The sequence below is a fragment of the Drosophila suzukii genome, chromosome 3 (assembly GCF_043229965.1).
Source record: "Drosophila suzukii chromosome 3, CBGP_Dsuzu_IsoJpt1.0, whole genome shotgun sequence".
NCBI lineage: Eukaryota > Metazoa > Arthropoda > Insecta > Diptera > Drosophilidae > Drosophila > Drosophila suzukii.
The window spans coordinates 85,203,096-85,218,018 of NC_092082.1; the positions used below are offsets into that span (position 1 = coordinate 85,203,096).

Sequence of the window (14,923 nt, forward strand, 5' to 3'; positions counted from 1 at the left end):
TAACACTGGTAAAGATGAATTTAACAGCACTATTTGGAATGATATTTTGATAGTATAAATATACATATATAAATATCAAGCAATGCGGGCGGTTATACAGAGGGTTAAGGCCGCCAAAGTGACGGGTATGCTAGGATTCCAAACTTTCTATCCCTGATATAGCTTAAGCCTGTTTTCATAGTGCTGGACGAGCTGGTGTCCTCCATTGGACCGGGCCTGTGCGTGCTGGTAGGGATCAAGGCCAGCGATACGGCCAAAGATGTTGAGTACCTGTAGGTAATTTCCAGACAGGTAAAAACCAGCCTAGCGAAGGATCACTGAGCATATTGATTACCTTTTTAGGGTCTGGAAAATCCTGGCCCTTCGCTTGTTCGAGGAGGAGGGCAAGCGGTGGCAAAAATCCGTCAAGGATCTCAATCTAGAGCTGCTCTGCGTCTCCCAGTTCACTTTGTACCACCGGCTCAAGGGCAACAAGCCGGATTTCTCGGCTGCCATGAAGGGTGAGGAGGCGCAAAAGCTGTACAATCACTTCCTGGAGCGCCTAGGTCAATCCTACGATAGCAGCAAGATTAAAGGTGGGTCTCGGAGTTCCAATGTCATAATTTAATATCATCCCTCAAACAGATGGCAAATTCGGAGCCTACATGCAGGTGCACATAGAAAACGATGGACCCGTGACCATCAACCTGGAGAGTCCCGAGGAAAAGCAAGCCAACGAGGATGTGGACAAGTGAAAACCAAATATACAAAGATCACATTTATGTACCACGGGGTTTTTATTTAGTGTTATTTTTTAGCAGCAACTTAAACCTACAAAAATCAGCGTACTAGTCCTTAGGCTTCTAACATCTCCAGATCCTCGATTCCCATGCCCTCCTCGAGCTTCTTCTCGAGCTCGCGCGCATCCACGTAGGTGATCTTCTCCTCGGGCAGGTCCTCCTCCATGAGGGCGGCCTCCTCCGCCGCCTCCTTGGCACGGCGCTCCCTGAGCCCAGCGGCTGGGGAGCGGATCAGGGACATGTTGCGCTGCACATCCTTGACATCCATCTGGATCTCGATCTGGCGACCCTTGCGCAGGCGCTCCATCACGAACTGGCTGGTGCGCTTCTCCTTGATCTCCGTCACCCGCTTGATGGCCTCCAGAGCCTTCTGCCAGGTCTCGCGGCTGTATTTGATGGGCACGTTGCGGCGCTTCTCGAACTCGAAGCTGGGATCGATGGCCAGCTCCTTGCCGGCGGCCTTGCGGTGCGCCTTCGTCCAGCCGACCTTGCGGGGGTTCTTCTTCCGCTTGAAGGCCTTGTGGCACTTGCCCCGACAGAATTTGAAGATCTGCAAAGGAATGGAGTGAACCAAAATAAACATCGCAGCACACGTAAACAGGAAAGCCAATCGATCCTACCTTGCAGTCATTTCGCACGAAGTTCACCCCGTGGCCTGGGTATATCTTGCTGGAGCAAAAATAACACGTTTCAATGCGCATTTTCGCAAATTACGGCGTATAATTTGCGAAAAAACAAAGCGCAAGCAGCTAGCACGTGTGCTGCTGAAGAAGAAGAGAGATAAAAGTGTATCGGTATCGGTGTTGAGCAGCGTGATAAGTGTTGACCATTTAGCTATTTTTTAGCTGTTTGGAAGTGACGCTATCTTAGCTTATAAACTCATCTGGCAACTTCATGTATGATTAAAACCTTAAGTAGGCCCAACTTATTAAATTTTTAAATATAATGGATGCCAAAGGTTTTTGGTACGAAGAAGAAAAAACGTTCTTCGGCATTGGCATTCGCTGATAGGGAATCGATACCTAAAAGGAGCTAGACAATATAGTTAGTAGCTAAAAATTGGTTGTTAAGTCGCAGCAACAGGTGGTTGCCATTTGATTCACAAAATAGGGGATTTATAAATTGTTAAATATATTGAATTCATAAAATTTTCACAATATTCTTTTCAGTTTTGTACATATACTATTTGTTAGGCTCGTGAAAAATATTAATATTGTCATAGAAGGTAGAAAGGTTTAAGGTTTAGACAAGTTAATTACGTTTTGGAAGTTTTTATAGAAGCTCAATATAAGAAAAAGCATTACTTTATAAATTTGATTTTATGTGCTCTTACTTTCTAGAGCATTGTACCAAAATTTATTTTCTTAAAACGAAACATTTCATCACAGGCAATCATAAATGTATTAATTATTCATTCAATAAAAACATAAAACTTAAAAATTTCTTGAAAATAAATAACTTGTAATAACACAAGCATAGCCCTAAGAACGCGGCAGTCTCTGAAAAGATACAAGAGTAATAACATCAATAAATATTTATTTAATTCAATTAAATATATAAATAACAAGTTGAAAAAAAAAACATTCTTTTGGAATAGTTTCATTCCATCAGCTGCTTCAATTCCCTGATCCGACTCAAGATGCGCGGGTTTAAGAACTCGGCTACGTTGCAGCTGGTCTCTAGCTCCGCGATATCTGGCTCCTCATTGGCAACTTCGCTGCAGGTACCCCATTCCCTGGTTTCATTATCGAACTGGATGCGAAATGGACCAAAATTTGGGCTCAGATTTATGAACACGGTGAGAAGTCGTGTCCGGATATCAACGGTGCTATCTTTATGCCTTGGCCAGTTCCACTTGTACCAAAACTCTCCCAAGTCTCGGAGCACATACTCCAAATCAGATCGTAGCTCGGGTGAGAGATGGGGGAACAGGCAGCTCAGCAGAGGGCCACGCACGTTGCACAACCTTTCATCGATCTTGACCAATGCGTCCTGATAAGTCACACCCGGTAGGAGTCCTTCAATGCGGTACTTCATGATTTGCTGAACAGTTAGTCGGTTAAGAAAACAGAAGCGATCCAGGTCGCGGAATACAACGGTGCGCTGAAGAGGAGAAGCGCCAAGGGGCTCTGGAGCACGAGGCTCGGCCAAAACAGTATCAGTAGGTTCTTCATTTACCTGGCGAGTGTTGACGTTCGTGGAATCTAGCAGGTGCTGCAGCTGGGTGCATTCCAGAAGTGTGTTTCCAGCGGCGAACTCCTGCGAGGGAGTGATGGTGGCCTCTGCCGGTTGCGGCGATGGTGCATTTTGAAGACTAGGAGGTTTCTCCAATATGTTCTTCTCTGCTGGCTGATGCGTCGCCGTTGCTTGACAATATTTTTGATTATTCCCTTCAGACTCAATACGCACCATTATACCAATCGGCAGCGGCTGGAACTCATGTCGCAGCTGCGGCACCTTTTCGTTAACCAACTTAATTCGTTTACTAGGCAATTCTACGGATGGTGATCGTCTCTTTCCCAGAACCACAGGAATCTGAATCTGCGCGGGCTTGGATTGATCGAGCGTTGGAGCCACATTGGCCGGCAATTCTTTAGAGGTTGGGGGTTCCAACATATTAAAGTTCTCGTCAGTTTCGTTCTCACTCTCACACAGGATCAAATTAAGCTTTTGGCCTGCTTCCATCTCTTTTGGTTTTGGGATGGCAAAACAGGACAAACTCGATCCTTCATTTTGGCTGGCATCCAAGTCTATTATTTGCTCCTGGGGCGTGATTTCCTCCCATTGGCAATCTTCGGAGCTGGAAATGGTGGCTCGTTGGTTGTTGGGCAAACTTAAAGGCTCCTTCTTGACCGTTACCAACACCGTCGACGTTGGCAGATGATCAGTAGGAGGAGTTTCTGGAATTGTTTCCTCTGGTGTTAGTGGATCGTCTGCCAGTTGTGGAACTTGGGAAGCTGGGTCCACACACTCTATGTCCACAAAGTTTGAACTGTTCAGCTGAGTGGGCGGACAAGTGGTTTCATCTGGAAGGTAAGTTATAATTAGAATACAAGTTTTTCAAATTCTCGTCGATTACATACCACACACTGTATCAGAACTTGAGGAAATTGAAACAACTTCGGTGGGACTATTTTCATCTGCGCTTTTCACACCACAAATTGGCCCTAGAAATAAAATCATTACATAAATAACCACGCAGAAATTATTCCGCAAAATAAGGCTTACTTAATGAAATCCCATCGAGAGACGACTCCACTTCTCCAATTTCGGCATTCAGTACCTCTTCGTCGATCTGAGGTACCCGTGAAATCCACATGTTACATGTCCAACAAGCCGCATATAATTTCTCTCTCTCTTGGCACAACTGGACTACATCATCAATAATATCGCCGGTGTGATAAGTGTACTCCTCTTCGACGATCTTGTCGAAATCCGAGTAGGAACCTAACTCCCAAGGGCTCAGTATTTTTGGCGATATACGTGACAGTTCCAGCTTATCCAGCTGCACTCCTTTACTATGGAGAAGGTGTTTTAAAAATCCCAAACGGACATATAGATTAATTGGCCAGTTGCCAAGACCCACGACATGGTGAAAGCAACACTGTAAGTCTTCATCGGCTTTGTACAAGGCCTCCGCGTCGTGGATACTCGTGTATTGAGAGAATTCCTGAAGAGTAAGTTGGTAGAGTATACGCCAAATGGTTCTCATGAGGCCTTGGCTTGTGCAGATCATGTACCTCATATTGTGATCCTATTATGGGTGGAATAAAAATGATTTTCTTAAATATTTTTTAAAATATTATTCCTACCTTATCATTTTCGGCAAAAAATATATCTTTAGCTTGGCGGAAAAGTATTTCGTTATCTGTATTTCGGGGCGAATTCGGTGCAACTGCAGGATTTTCATCTGTTCTCGTCGATACCCCTTCATCTCTGGAAATATTTTCTGATACGCTTTTTGGACTGCTTGGACTTGTTCCTTGATTATTGGACGTTTCGACCTGGATCTCCATTCTATTCGCCTGTACTACTTCATCTACTGGTTGCTTTGAACTTTCCTCCAACTCATTCTCTTTAGAGGCAGTGTTAAGCTTGGTGGGTGCTGTTGCATGATCTTCGCTGATTTTATCGACCTCGATGGGATTTGAAGTTGGTACGGGCTGATTTTCTTTTGCTGTAGTCGTTCCAGTTTCATTAGGATTGCTATCTGAATGTAAACGTTCCTTTTGAGCCAAGCGGTAGTGATTGAATTGAATTTTAAGAGAAGCTTGCATTTCCGGAGAGGTGCTACCATCAAACAAGTAGGTAAACATATTGTGGGCCTCGAGTTCAACCGCATCGATCTCTGGTTTACTAAACAAAAAATTACCAATTTACAGAAAATTTTGATTCCTGGTACAATAATTAGCTTAGGGGAATTGTCTCACTTACCAATTTAATTCTAAAACCCTGGCTGCATTACAATCGTCCGAAATGTGTAACGATTTTACAACTGTTTGTTCATTATGCGATTCCATTATCTCAACTGGAAGAAAGTGGTTTATTTCGGGATGAGTGACAACATCAGAGGCGATCAAAGTAGGCTTGGATTGATTTTCTAACAGCGGTTGGTTAGCTATAGGCGTCGCTTTCTTTTCGTTTTTTGTTATTTGCCTGCAGCAATTATAAACATTTTATTATGAGGTATGAAAAAATAAACACGGAATATACCTTTCTTTTCTTTTTGGTATAACATTTCTGGGTACCGCAAAAACCGCTTGGCTGTTTGGCTTATCTTCACTTTCCTCGCTGGGTTTCTCTGCGGTAGAAACATCCTGGCCATCAGGTTCCTTTGGAAATACCTCTCTAGTTCTTGTCGGAAATCTTAGCAACTTTTCTAGCATTTTGCTGGGACATGGTTTAAAACGGCAAACGAATTTGTCCCGCATTTCCTGTTCGGAATAGAAACCTTGATAATATTCCTGAATAACTTCCTCCTTGGATTTATCTTTGTACTCGGGACACAACAGCATTTCAGTAGCAATTTCATTCAGATTGCTTACATGGTGTTTGAACGTTTTGAAAGATACTGGAGGAGGTATTTGGACGCTGCAATATAAAAAATGTTAAAAGGAAATGCGAAAAATAAACACACGTTTTACGTACCTATTCTCGGTAACATCTTTGGTTTTCTCTATCACATTGTTGGAACTGGCGCGTCTTTCCTCGCAGGGTTTCTTTGTGGTACAAACATTCTGGAAATCTGATTCATTTGGACAAACCTTCACAGCACTCGGTGAATGCTGCTCTACTGGTTTCTCGGGAGGACAAGTCACTTGGATTTCGATTGCCTTCGGAATATCCTTCTTATCTTCTGAAGCAAAGAGACACATAGTTTTTGTGGCTGCCTCATCTAATGGTTTTGCGCTTTCTAGCAATTTGTTCAGCATGTTGGAATCCGTGCAGTTAAATTTATATGGAATTTTTTTGCGAAATTTCTCGTTGTGTACATAGAATCTATTGTACGACTGACGAAAGAGCTTTCTGCACTGTGAATTCGACGTATCAGCAATTAATTCTTTTAGTACACCCTCGTTTCGAGCGTAATGTTTCTTTAGAATAATAGGGATAATCTCGTCGTAATTAATATAGTTTCGAAATGTATCATAAGAAACAGGAAAGCTAAAGCGACCCCACCTAGGAATATAAGGCAACAGTTAATCGAGAATCAAGAAATTTGAATTTATGTTTCCTTACTTTCCAATGCTCACTTCAACATCAGTCTTAAAGGGAAGGCTCCTAGAATGGTAAATTATAGATTTTCTTTTTGAAAGAAGAAAAATTCAGGGATACTTACTCTACAATTTGATTCACATTATTAACTTTTGCAGGGGACCTTTCAGGTGTCTTCGACCTGCGCTGTTCGAGTCCTGCCGAAGGAATAGCTAACTGCGGCAGTTTTACCATGCTAATGATCCTTGGAGAGAAAATATATTTTATTAATTTCTAATTTTTTTGAAAATCTTAATTTAGAGAAACTTACTCTACAATTTGATTCCCATTTTTGGGTTTTGCTGGGGACCTCTCGGGACTCTTGGACCTGGGCTGTTCGAGTCCTGCCGAAGGAATATCTAATTGCGGCAGTTCGACGACCTCCTCCTTGCTAATAGTGCTTGGAAAGAAAATATAATTCGTTAATTTATAGTTTTTTGGAAAAAATATAATTTATTGATACTTACTCTACAACTTGATTCACACTACTATCTTTTGCAGGGGACCTCTCTGGAGTCTTGGACCTGGGCAGTTCGAGTCCTGCCGAAGAAAAAGCTAACTGCGGCAGTTCGACGGCACCATCCATGCTTGTTGTCCTTGGAGAGAAAATATAATTTACTTATTTAAAGTTTTTTGGAAAAAATATAATTTATTGATACTTACTCCGGGACTTGAGCAGATTCTTTGGCCTCTTGAGATCTTGTTACATTTTCTTCTATAGCTTTAACTTTATCAGTAGACTTCTCGGGACTCTTGTACACAGGCAGTTGAAGAGCTGGCGAAGGATTGGCTAGTTGCGGCAGGCTTTGTCTCAATTCCTCGGCAACCTTCTTGTTGAGAATGGCTAGCATGCGAGCCTGCATGGTCGACGTTCCTGGTAGCAGCTCATACTCATACTTCTCCCGGATCTCTGGAGTTATGTAAAATGCCAGGTAAAAGTCAAAGGCACACTCGTGGAAGTCCTTGCTCTCATAATAATTGTCCTGTTTCTTCATCTGCTCCACAATGTCCGATAAGTTCGACAAATTCTCTTTGAACAACACAAATGTGACGATGGATCTTTGGAATATTTAAAGACACAATTAGGGACATACATGTAGATAAGACATTTTTCGATGCTCACTTGTTTTCAAGCGCCTTTTTGGCAGCATACTCTGCCATACTCTTGACGGCCATTGCGTCATGCGGTCTTCCAGATTTGAGCAACCTAGCCAAAAGGACATCTGGCACTTCCTTGAATAAGTTCTTAGGGGATCGCTTTTCCGGATGCATATAGAAGCGGTTATAGAACTTTCTAAGAAGCTGCATTCGATACTCGTCATCGGCCGCAAGCTTTAGATAATCCTGGCTCCTGGCGATCCTTTTGAATACCTCCATCTTGTTGAGGTTCTTTTCGAATATTCTAAAGGATACCGGAAAGACAAAGGTGCCAGCTCTGAAAAGAGACTCGAAAGTTGGTAATGCGCTCAGTTTGAAAGGGTTGCGACTCACTTGTCCACTCTAACCGTAACACCGTGGCTGTCTGGTGATGAATCGCTCTCTGATTTGACTATATCGTTGGGTGTGGGTTGCAACTGGCTTTCTACAACCATCGCCTCGGGTTTTGGTTGCGGGAGCGGTGATGCTTCTTGGCGGGAATGTGATGCATCGATGATGTTTTCCGACGTACTTGCAGGCTCGGGCACCTTGAGCAATTTCGTCCGGGTCCGCCCGGGACATGGTACGACCTTAAACGGGTACTGCTCCCGAATACTGGGATTCCGGTAGAATTCTTCGTAGTACCATCGAGTCCAGTGGTCTAGCGTTTTACTGCCATTATCGGCAGCCTTCAACTGGAGTGCTATTTCTGGCAGGTTTACAATCAACCTTTGAAATTCCTTAAAGGAAACGGGATAGCTGCTATCTCTAAAAGTAGATATTTTCGGCTTTTAAGCTGCAGTTCAGTCGAGAGAATTTTCCATGAACTTACCGCTTCCCTGTTGAGGTTTTGTCATTTGTCACAGACATCACAATAATTAACAAAAACCATTAAAAATCAAAGACGCAACTTAAACCGCGTAAAATTTGCAAAAGTTAGGGTTTGTGTGACCGTGCCAGTGATCCTTAAAAATACCACCTGATGGCCAAATAGCCATAGTTATCGAGTATTCGATAACAATAGACAACTAAGCGAAGACACTGGCAAACAAGGATTGAGTTCTGATTCTTGGTTAAAATGATTTTGAAAATAATTAATTAAATTAATAACGAATTAAACATGTACCTTTTAAAAGAATTTTACACTGAAAAATATCATGCCTACAGAATTCTGTGTTATAACTTTCAGAAAGTACCTCATTATAATTTCAATTCCCATTAATATGTGTTAAATTCGTATGTTTCTAATGTTCCAACTATTTAAAATGGTTTCACCTGTTCTCCGATAACACCGACGACATCAGCTGTTGCGCCAGCTGCTCTTCAGCGCCAGCTCTGGTCACACCTCCAGCATCCAAACAACAATTCCGCAGGGCAGAGCAGCCCCAAAAAGTGGACACATCACCGAGATCGCGAACGAGATCTTGCTGACGTGCGACCAGATGCAGAGCCCCGCCTTCGCGTATCGGGAACTCGCAGATCACTCGCCGCGCGCCATGTACATGCGCGACTGGCGGTCGGCCCTGCGGACGCCCACATACCGGATTGGGAATAGGACGGTGCGCTTCAACTACCACTTCGCCCTGCTTATCGCCTGCGCCCTCATACTGGCCCTGCTCTTCTACTTTTCGCGCCAGGGCTCGCACTCTTCCTCCTCCTCGGACGGCTACTGGCTGCGCAGGGGATTCACGGAGGCCCGGAGTCTGGACAATGGTGCGGTGGATCATGTCTACAATGCCACATATCCACTGACGCCGCCCATGGTGCTGCGTAGCGGGGTGATCAACTACCGGATAGCCATGATCGCCGACCTGGACACCAACTCCAAGGTGACCAAGAGCGACGGCAGCATCACGTGGCGAAGCTACCTGAAGAAGGGCTACCTCACCTACACGGTGGCCAGGGCCGAGATCCAGATCAGTTGGGATGATGGGGCGCCCACGGTGCTGGAATCTGCATTTTCGCTGAAGGGTCGGGGTATGGAGCTCTCCGAGCTGGTCACATTTGACGGGCGTCTCCTCAGCTTCGACGATCGCACGGGACTGATATACGAGATTGTGAACGACAAGCCCATTCCCTGGGTGATCCTGCTCGATGGCGACGGGCACAGTGCCAAGGGCTTCAAGTCCGAGTGGGCCACAGTAAAGCAACAAACACTATATGTCGGCTCCATGGGCAAGGAGTGGACGACAAGTGCGGGCGACTTTGAGAACAACAACCCCATGTACGTAAAGGCAATCTCGCCGTCCGGTGAGGTGCGGTCCCTCAACTGGGTGGACAACTTCAAGCAGTTGCGCCTGCAGTCGCAACAGATAACCTGGCCAGGCTACATGATCCACGAGAGTGGGACGTGGTCTGACGAAAAGCATCGGTGGTTCTTCCTGCCCAGGCGCTGCTCTAAAGAAAAGTAAGGATGCTTATCAGTCTGTTAAACACACTACTAACCCACCTATTTCCCGCAGATACAACGAAACCAAGGACGAGTACATGGGCTGCAATGTCCTGGTGTCCGCCGACGAAAGCTTCACGAATATCGACACCGTACGCCTTGATCCTGAGAATACGACGCCCACGCACGGCTTCTCGAGCTTCAAGTTCCTGCCCGGCACTGATGACTCCATTATCGTGGCCCTCAAGTCGGAGGAGCTGAACGGCAAGACGGCCACCTTCATAACAGCCTTTGACATTACGGGCAAGACACTGCTGCCCGAGGTGCGGATCGAAACGGATTACAAGTACGAGGGATTCGAGTTCATTTAGCTCGTCATCCCACGCCATACCACCACACTCCACTCGACTTCGATCCAGGTGCTCCAGTTTTAAGTGTGTACATAATGTATTAATGTCCCATACGGTAAGCTTTATATTTATAGTCAGCTAGGTTAGTCCAGAGATGCTCATCTGCCTCGTGACCCGTGACTCCATATCCCGTCTTGTACCATAGCACAAATCCAATTTAGTTTATTTTTATTGAAATTGAAATATAAAACGTACAAAGCCGGTGGCAAACTCAGAAATCCCCTGGATCACATGACTTTAACTTTGGCATCCAATCCGGCCACCAGAAGATCGGCTTCATCCACGCGTCCCTCGCTGGCACGCACCTCCAGTCGATCGGCGTTGTGGTTGACGTTCCAGAGTTCGGGAAGGAAGCGGGGTTGCATGGTGTGCAGGAAGTGCTCTCGCCACAGCCGTTCCAGCTCCACTAGGCCGCCGAAATTGTCGCGATACTGCTGAACCACCCGCTCGCCGTGCTGGCAATAGTCGGCATTCTCCACTCGGTATTTCACGCTGGCCGCCTGGCGCAGCAGGTCTTCCGTGACCTCCGTTTGGTCGATATAGTATTCGAGGAGTGTTTTCTGCATTTCCGCCACCTTGGCAGCGGGAATTTTGGCACCATGGTGGAGTAGGGCCTTGCCAGCGGTTTGAACGCGTCTGGAAAGTACAAAAATGATTACATATTTTATCACAACTAGTTTAAAAATAATGTTTCGGAAGTAATGTGGAACAAGTATGATAACACACGTCTGAAAAGATAAGAATTCGCGAAATGTGTTTACACTCCTCTAAGTTAAGCTCAAAATCATACTTGCTCAAATGTTCCTTACATTCAAAAGTGTATAAATACTAACCTAAGCTCCGGATCATCGCGGTACTTGATGGATCCGCCTCCGTGCTTGAATGGAGCTTCACACTGGACGGCCAGTTTGTTGCGCACCCTAAGATCGGAGATGTTGCTCAGCTGGTGGCAGGCGGGACAAAGGAGGAGCACGTCGTGGGAGGTGTGCGACTTCATGACCATCGGAAAATGCTTTCTGTACTCCCGTGGCACCACATTCTTCCGGATGTAGGCATCCCGGTCGCCGCACACCACGCACTGGTTTTCCTTTATCGTTTGGTAGTAGCGACCTACATCGCCCACAGCTCGTCCCGCTGGTTCGAAGTTAAGGCGGACGGTGAAGGGCTCCTCGCTAATTTGGGTCCCCAGGTTTTGGCTTAGATACCAGGATGCCTTCCGTCGGTCAATGGTGCAAAGGAGTTCGCCATCGGGCGCCTGCAGCAGGCAGTTGTCGTAAAAGTCCTTGGACCGGGTGGCCATTTGGCGGTATGGTTGCTTCCTTTGCAGTCCATTCTTTCCTTTGCCTTGTGCCAAACCCTTTGAACGCGTAACTCCGCTGAGTGAGAAGCCCTTGGTAAAGTCGACGTCCAGAAAGGCTTCGAACGTGGTGCGCAGGTTTTTGTCGTCCTCTGGACACCGCTGCCAAAAGTGTCTGGGCTGCAGATCCCTGCACAACTTCTGGTAAATGGCCACGGCCACCAGGGCGTCGTTGGCAGCATAATCGAGTTGCTTTGGTTCCAGCTGCTTGGCCTCCCAGTTGGAGCACGCCAAGCGCCAGTGCTTGTCCAGTTTGTAGTTCAGATGTGTCTGGGAGAGCTTGCCCAGACCTTCGGGCTTGTGGTTTGCCATGACACACAGGAAGCGCAGATCCAGAGTGCTCGCCACGCCCACTCCGTAGTCGTGGGAGAGCTTCATGGCATCTTCCTGCGGGGCCACCCCCACTTTGATCACGGCATCGTCCTCGAGCAGCTCTCGCAGGTCCTTGGGTATCTGCTTCATGTGACAGAGCCGGAATAGGGCACACAATCCTCGGTGGGAGCTCAACTGGAGGAGGGCCACTGGTCGCCGGCTGCCGCCCACGGTGATCCATTCGCAGTCAAATCCTAGGACTTTAAAAGTCTCGCAGTGGCTGAAGGGGAGGTGGTTTAATAAATAACTGGTTGGATAAGGATAATGTGCAATACTCACGTCTTTAGTTCATTCAAAACCCATCGCGTGGCAGGATCCTGGACGGAGTTGATCACTTCTATGTGACGCTGGGGCAGTAGGCAGTTGGAGGACCACACGCGACGCAGGGGACCTAGTAGCTTTTGCCTGTGCCGCACCAGAACGTAGACCAGGCCCAGGCCGGCAGCTACAATCGCCCATTTCCTGGTGCTAGCGACTCCTGATTCCTGGCTCATTGTTTTCCACTCGGAGAGAAACAGCTGACTGAAGAACTGTCAACATTGGTTTTCTAAAGAACAAACTAGCTAGAAAAGCCGTAACGGAAATTTGAAAATGTTGCTGTAGAGAGAATTAAAAAGTTAATATTTCCTGCAGTAAATACATATATATATCATTATTAGGTATACGTTGTACATTTTAGAGAGCCTTTAAGAGCTAGTTGAGAATTTTTTGACTTTTAGCTTTATTTTTGTTTTAGCCAAAATAAGACCGTTAAAAATGTGGCAGCATTGGCGGGGCTGTGCGTAAGCGGGGTGGCAGCTCTGGTCCGCAGGCTTTTCCAAAATCGTCGTTTAACCGAAAAGTTTTAAAATGTTTAATTAAACGCGAGTAAAACAAACTTACAATGAATAAAACCCTGTGAAACGGGCGGCGGGGAAACGATGTGCGAGTGAAAACTGCGGAAAAGGCGGCAGCAGAAAGAGACACAGAGCGTAAATAAAGGAAGACAGTTGAGAAAATCGATTTTTCAGTGCAGGTGAGACACCGTTAGACACCCCACTCACATGCACACACACTTATGCAAAATCCCTTTACAGGATGCTGAAATTCTGAAAGGATTTTGAAATTGTAGAGAAGAAACCCCCAAAATGCCGGAGAACCTGGAGCTGCAGCAGTTCCAGGAGGGCGCCCCGCCCCCAGATCCCGCCCCCCGTTGGTTGGAGCGCCTGCAGCGGAGATTGGGCGCCGATTGTCCCTATTTGGGCATCCTTTTGGCCACGCTCTCCTCGCTTTTCTTCTCCCTTTGCTCGGTGATTGTCAAGGGACTGGTGGACGTGAATCCCATGGAGCTGGCCTCGTTCCGATTCGTGGGAGTCCTGCTGCCGGCACTTCCCATCCTGATTTACACCCGACAGCCGGTGTTTCCGGAGGGCAAGAGGGTGATCCTGCTGCTGCGATGCTTCATGGGCACCACGGGTCTGATGCTCAGCTTCTACGCCTTCCGGCACATGCCACTGGCCGATGCGAGCGTCATCATCTTTTCCACGCCTGTTTTTGTGGCCATCTTCGCACGGGCCTTCCTCAAGGAACCGTGCACGCTCTTCAATGTCCTGACCATCAACATGACTCTAATTGGAGTGGTCCTGATCACACGGCCACCCTTTGTATTCGGTGACACCGGAGAGAGGGAGGATCTCGCTGGAAAGACGTATGACATATGGGGACCCGTGGCAGCCATCTCATCCACGCTGTTCGGAGCCAATGTGTACATTCTGCTGCGTGCCCTTAAGAACCTGCACTTCTCCGTTATCATGACGAACTTTGGAACCGTGGCTCTGGTCTACACCCTGATTGTTTGTGGATCCATTGGAGCGGTGTGCTGGCCCAGCTGCGGAAGGGATCGTTGGCTGGTTGTAGTGCTCGGTGTGTTCAGCTTCCTGGGACAGATCCTGCTCACGCTGTCCCTGCAAATCGAGCAGGCTGGACCGGTTGCCATTGCCCGCTGCGCGGATATCGTCTTCGCCTTCGTCTGGCAGATGCTCTTCTTCGGCGAGACACCCACCGCCTACTCCCTGGTGGGTGCCGTCATGGTGATGGGATCCGTGGTCCTGACGGCACTCAAGAAGTGGGCAGGCACCCTGCCCCGCGAGTCCTCGCTGAGAAAGCGATTCAGACTCATCCTGCTGGAATAGAGAGATGCCAATCAAATCAAAGAAGTTCGCGGTTTCTCCCCCGTCTTGCCATCGTTCTCACCCAACCCCTGCCAGCATCAGAGGCAGGCACCAAACCAGTTCACTCATCGTAGACTTAACTTATATCAAGGCTCAGATCGTAGTTTAATCAAAGGAAATCAGAATGGTCGCGTGATAACCACTCCACTCATAAGTAAATACTCGTAGTGCGTGTTTAGTTTAGCCAATTTCGCCGATTTGTTGTTTTGTACATTGTTATACATGCTTAAAATACGATAATAAATACAACTTATGAGTAAAAAAAGCAACATGTTTATAATTTCATTTTGAATTTCGCGCGGGTAAACTTGTCTTTCCACTGTGACATGATTCTACATTTTACATTGTTTCTACACATGGACTTTAAATTTCAGGTAATTCAATATAAAAATAACGTTATTTTTTGTTTTTTATTTAAAACATTTTAAAAAAATTTTATTTTATTTCAGATATTCAGTGGAAACGCAGAAATATGTGGCAGTGGAAACCGCGTGTAAAATGATGATTCTCAGAAG

At 46.3% G+C, this 14,923-nt stretch overlaps 7 protein-coding genes across 11 annotated transcripts in view; 3 read left to right on the plus strand and 4 right to left on the minus strand.

The window, feature by feature from the left end:
* Window positions 1–7,116, minus strand: part of RpS25 (ribosomal protein S25) — a 234,165-nt gene extending 227,049 nt beyond the window's left edge. Inside the window, exon 1 of the mRNA XM_070996509.1 lies at window positions 7,113–7,116. Coding sequence (XP_070852610.1) covers window positions 7,113–7,115 — 3 coding nt within the window. The 5' untranslated portion in view covers window position 7,116. The remainder of the gene's footprint in view (window positions 1–7,112) is intronic.
* Window positions 18–761, plus strand: Dtd (D-aminoacyl-tRNA deacylase). 4 transcript variants are annotated; one of them, XM_065865881.2, is made up of 4 exons: window positions 36–125; window positions 182–276; window positions 343–575; window positions 625–761. In XM_065865881.2, the coding sequence occupies exons 2-4, from the start codon at window positions 260–262 to the stop codon at window positions 732–734; spliced, it is 360 nt and encodes a 119-aa protein (XP_065721953.2). In that variant the 5' UTR covers window positions 36–125; window positions 182–259; the 3' UTR covers window positions 735–761. The 4 variants fall into 4 exon arrangements, with proteins under 4 accessions (XP_065721954.2, XP_065721955.2, XP_065721953.2 ...); XM_017075534.4 differs by having other exon boundaries at window positions 38–125; window positions 182–272; XM_065865882.2 differs by lacking the exon at window positions 625–761 and having other exon boundaries at window positions 18–125; window positions 343–516.
* RpL24-like (ribosomal protein L24-like) lies at window positions 758–1,574 on the minus strand. The gene is made up of 2 exons (XM_017075533.4): window positions 1,400–1,574; window positions 758–1,329 (listed from the first exon to the last, which is right to left on the minus strand). The coding sequence occupies exons 1-2, from the start codon at window positions 1,478–1,480 to the stop codon at window positions 835–837; spliced, it is 576 nt and encodes a 191-aa protein (XP_016931022.1). The 5' UTR covers window positions 1,481–1,574; the 3' UTR covers window positions 758–834.
* Window positions 2,092–8,660, minus strand: tea (telomere ends associated). 2 transcript variants are annotated; one of them, XM_065865874.2, is made up of 16 exons: window positions 8,503–8,660; window positions 8,025–8,438; window positions 7,657–7,968; window positions 7,197–7,592; window positions 7,001–7,129; window positions 6,805–6,933; window positions 6,619–6,738; window positions 6,519–6,560; window positions 5,928–6,458; window positions 5,493–5,870; window positions 5,214–5,435; window positions 4,592–5,135; window positions 4,008–4,533; window positions 3,863–3,946; window positions 2,958–3,805; window positions 2,092–2,278 (listed from the first exon to the last, which is right to left on the minus strand). In XM_065865874.2, exons 1-16 carry the CDS (start codon window positions 8,538–8,540, stop codon window positions 2,261–2,263), a joined length of 4,731 nt encoding a protein of 1,576 aa, XP_065721946.2. In that variant the 5' UTR covers window positions 8,541–8,660; the 3' UTR covers window positions 2,092–2,260. The 2 variants fall into 2 exon arrangements, with proteins under 2 accessions (XP_065721946.2, XP_065721945.2); XM_065865873.2 differs by lacking the exon at window positions 2,092–2,278 and having other exon boundaries at window positions 2,299–3,805.
* Window positions 8,661–9,002: 342 nt separating this feature from the next.
* LOC108010644 (apyrase) lies at window positions 9,003–10,687 on the plus strand. Its single transcript, XM_017075543.4, has 2 exons — window positions 9,003–10,077; window positions 10,133–10,687. Exons 1-2 carry the CDS (start codon window positions 9,113–9,115, stop codon window positions 10,428–10,430), a joined length of 1,263 nt encoding a protein of 420 aa, XP_016931032.4. The 5' UTR covers window positions 9,003–9,112; the 3' UTR covers window positions 10,431–10,687.
* Window positions 10,621–12,722, minus strand: Exd2 (Exonuclease 3'-5' domain-containing 2). Its single transcript, XM_017075542.4, has 3 exons — window positions 12,478–12,722; window positions 11,303–12,418; window positions 10,621–11,105 (listed from the first exon to the last, which is right to left on the minus strand). The coding sequence occupies exons 1-3, from the start codon at window positions 12,690–12,692 to the stop codon at window positions 10,697–10,699; spliced, it is 1,740 nt and encodes a 579-aa protein (XP_016931031.4). The 5' UTR covers window positions 12,693–12,722; the 3' UTR covers window positions 10,621–10,696.
* A 248-nt stretch (window positions 12,723–12,970) lies between these two features.
* Window positions 12,971–14,778, plus strand: LOC108006029 (solute carrier family 35 member G1). The gene is made up of 2 exons (XM_036818690.3): window positions 12,971–13,213; window positions 13,275–14,778. Exon 2 carries the CDS (start codon window positions 13,326–13,328, stop codon window positions 14,367–14,369), a length of 1,044 nt encoding a protein of 347 aa, XP_036674585.3. The 5' UTR covers window positions 12,971–13,213; window positions 13,275–13,325; the 3' UTR covers window positions 14,370–14,778.
* Window positions 14,779–14,923: the final 145 nt, after the last annotated feature.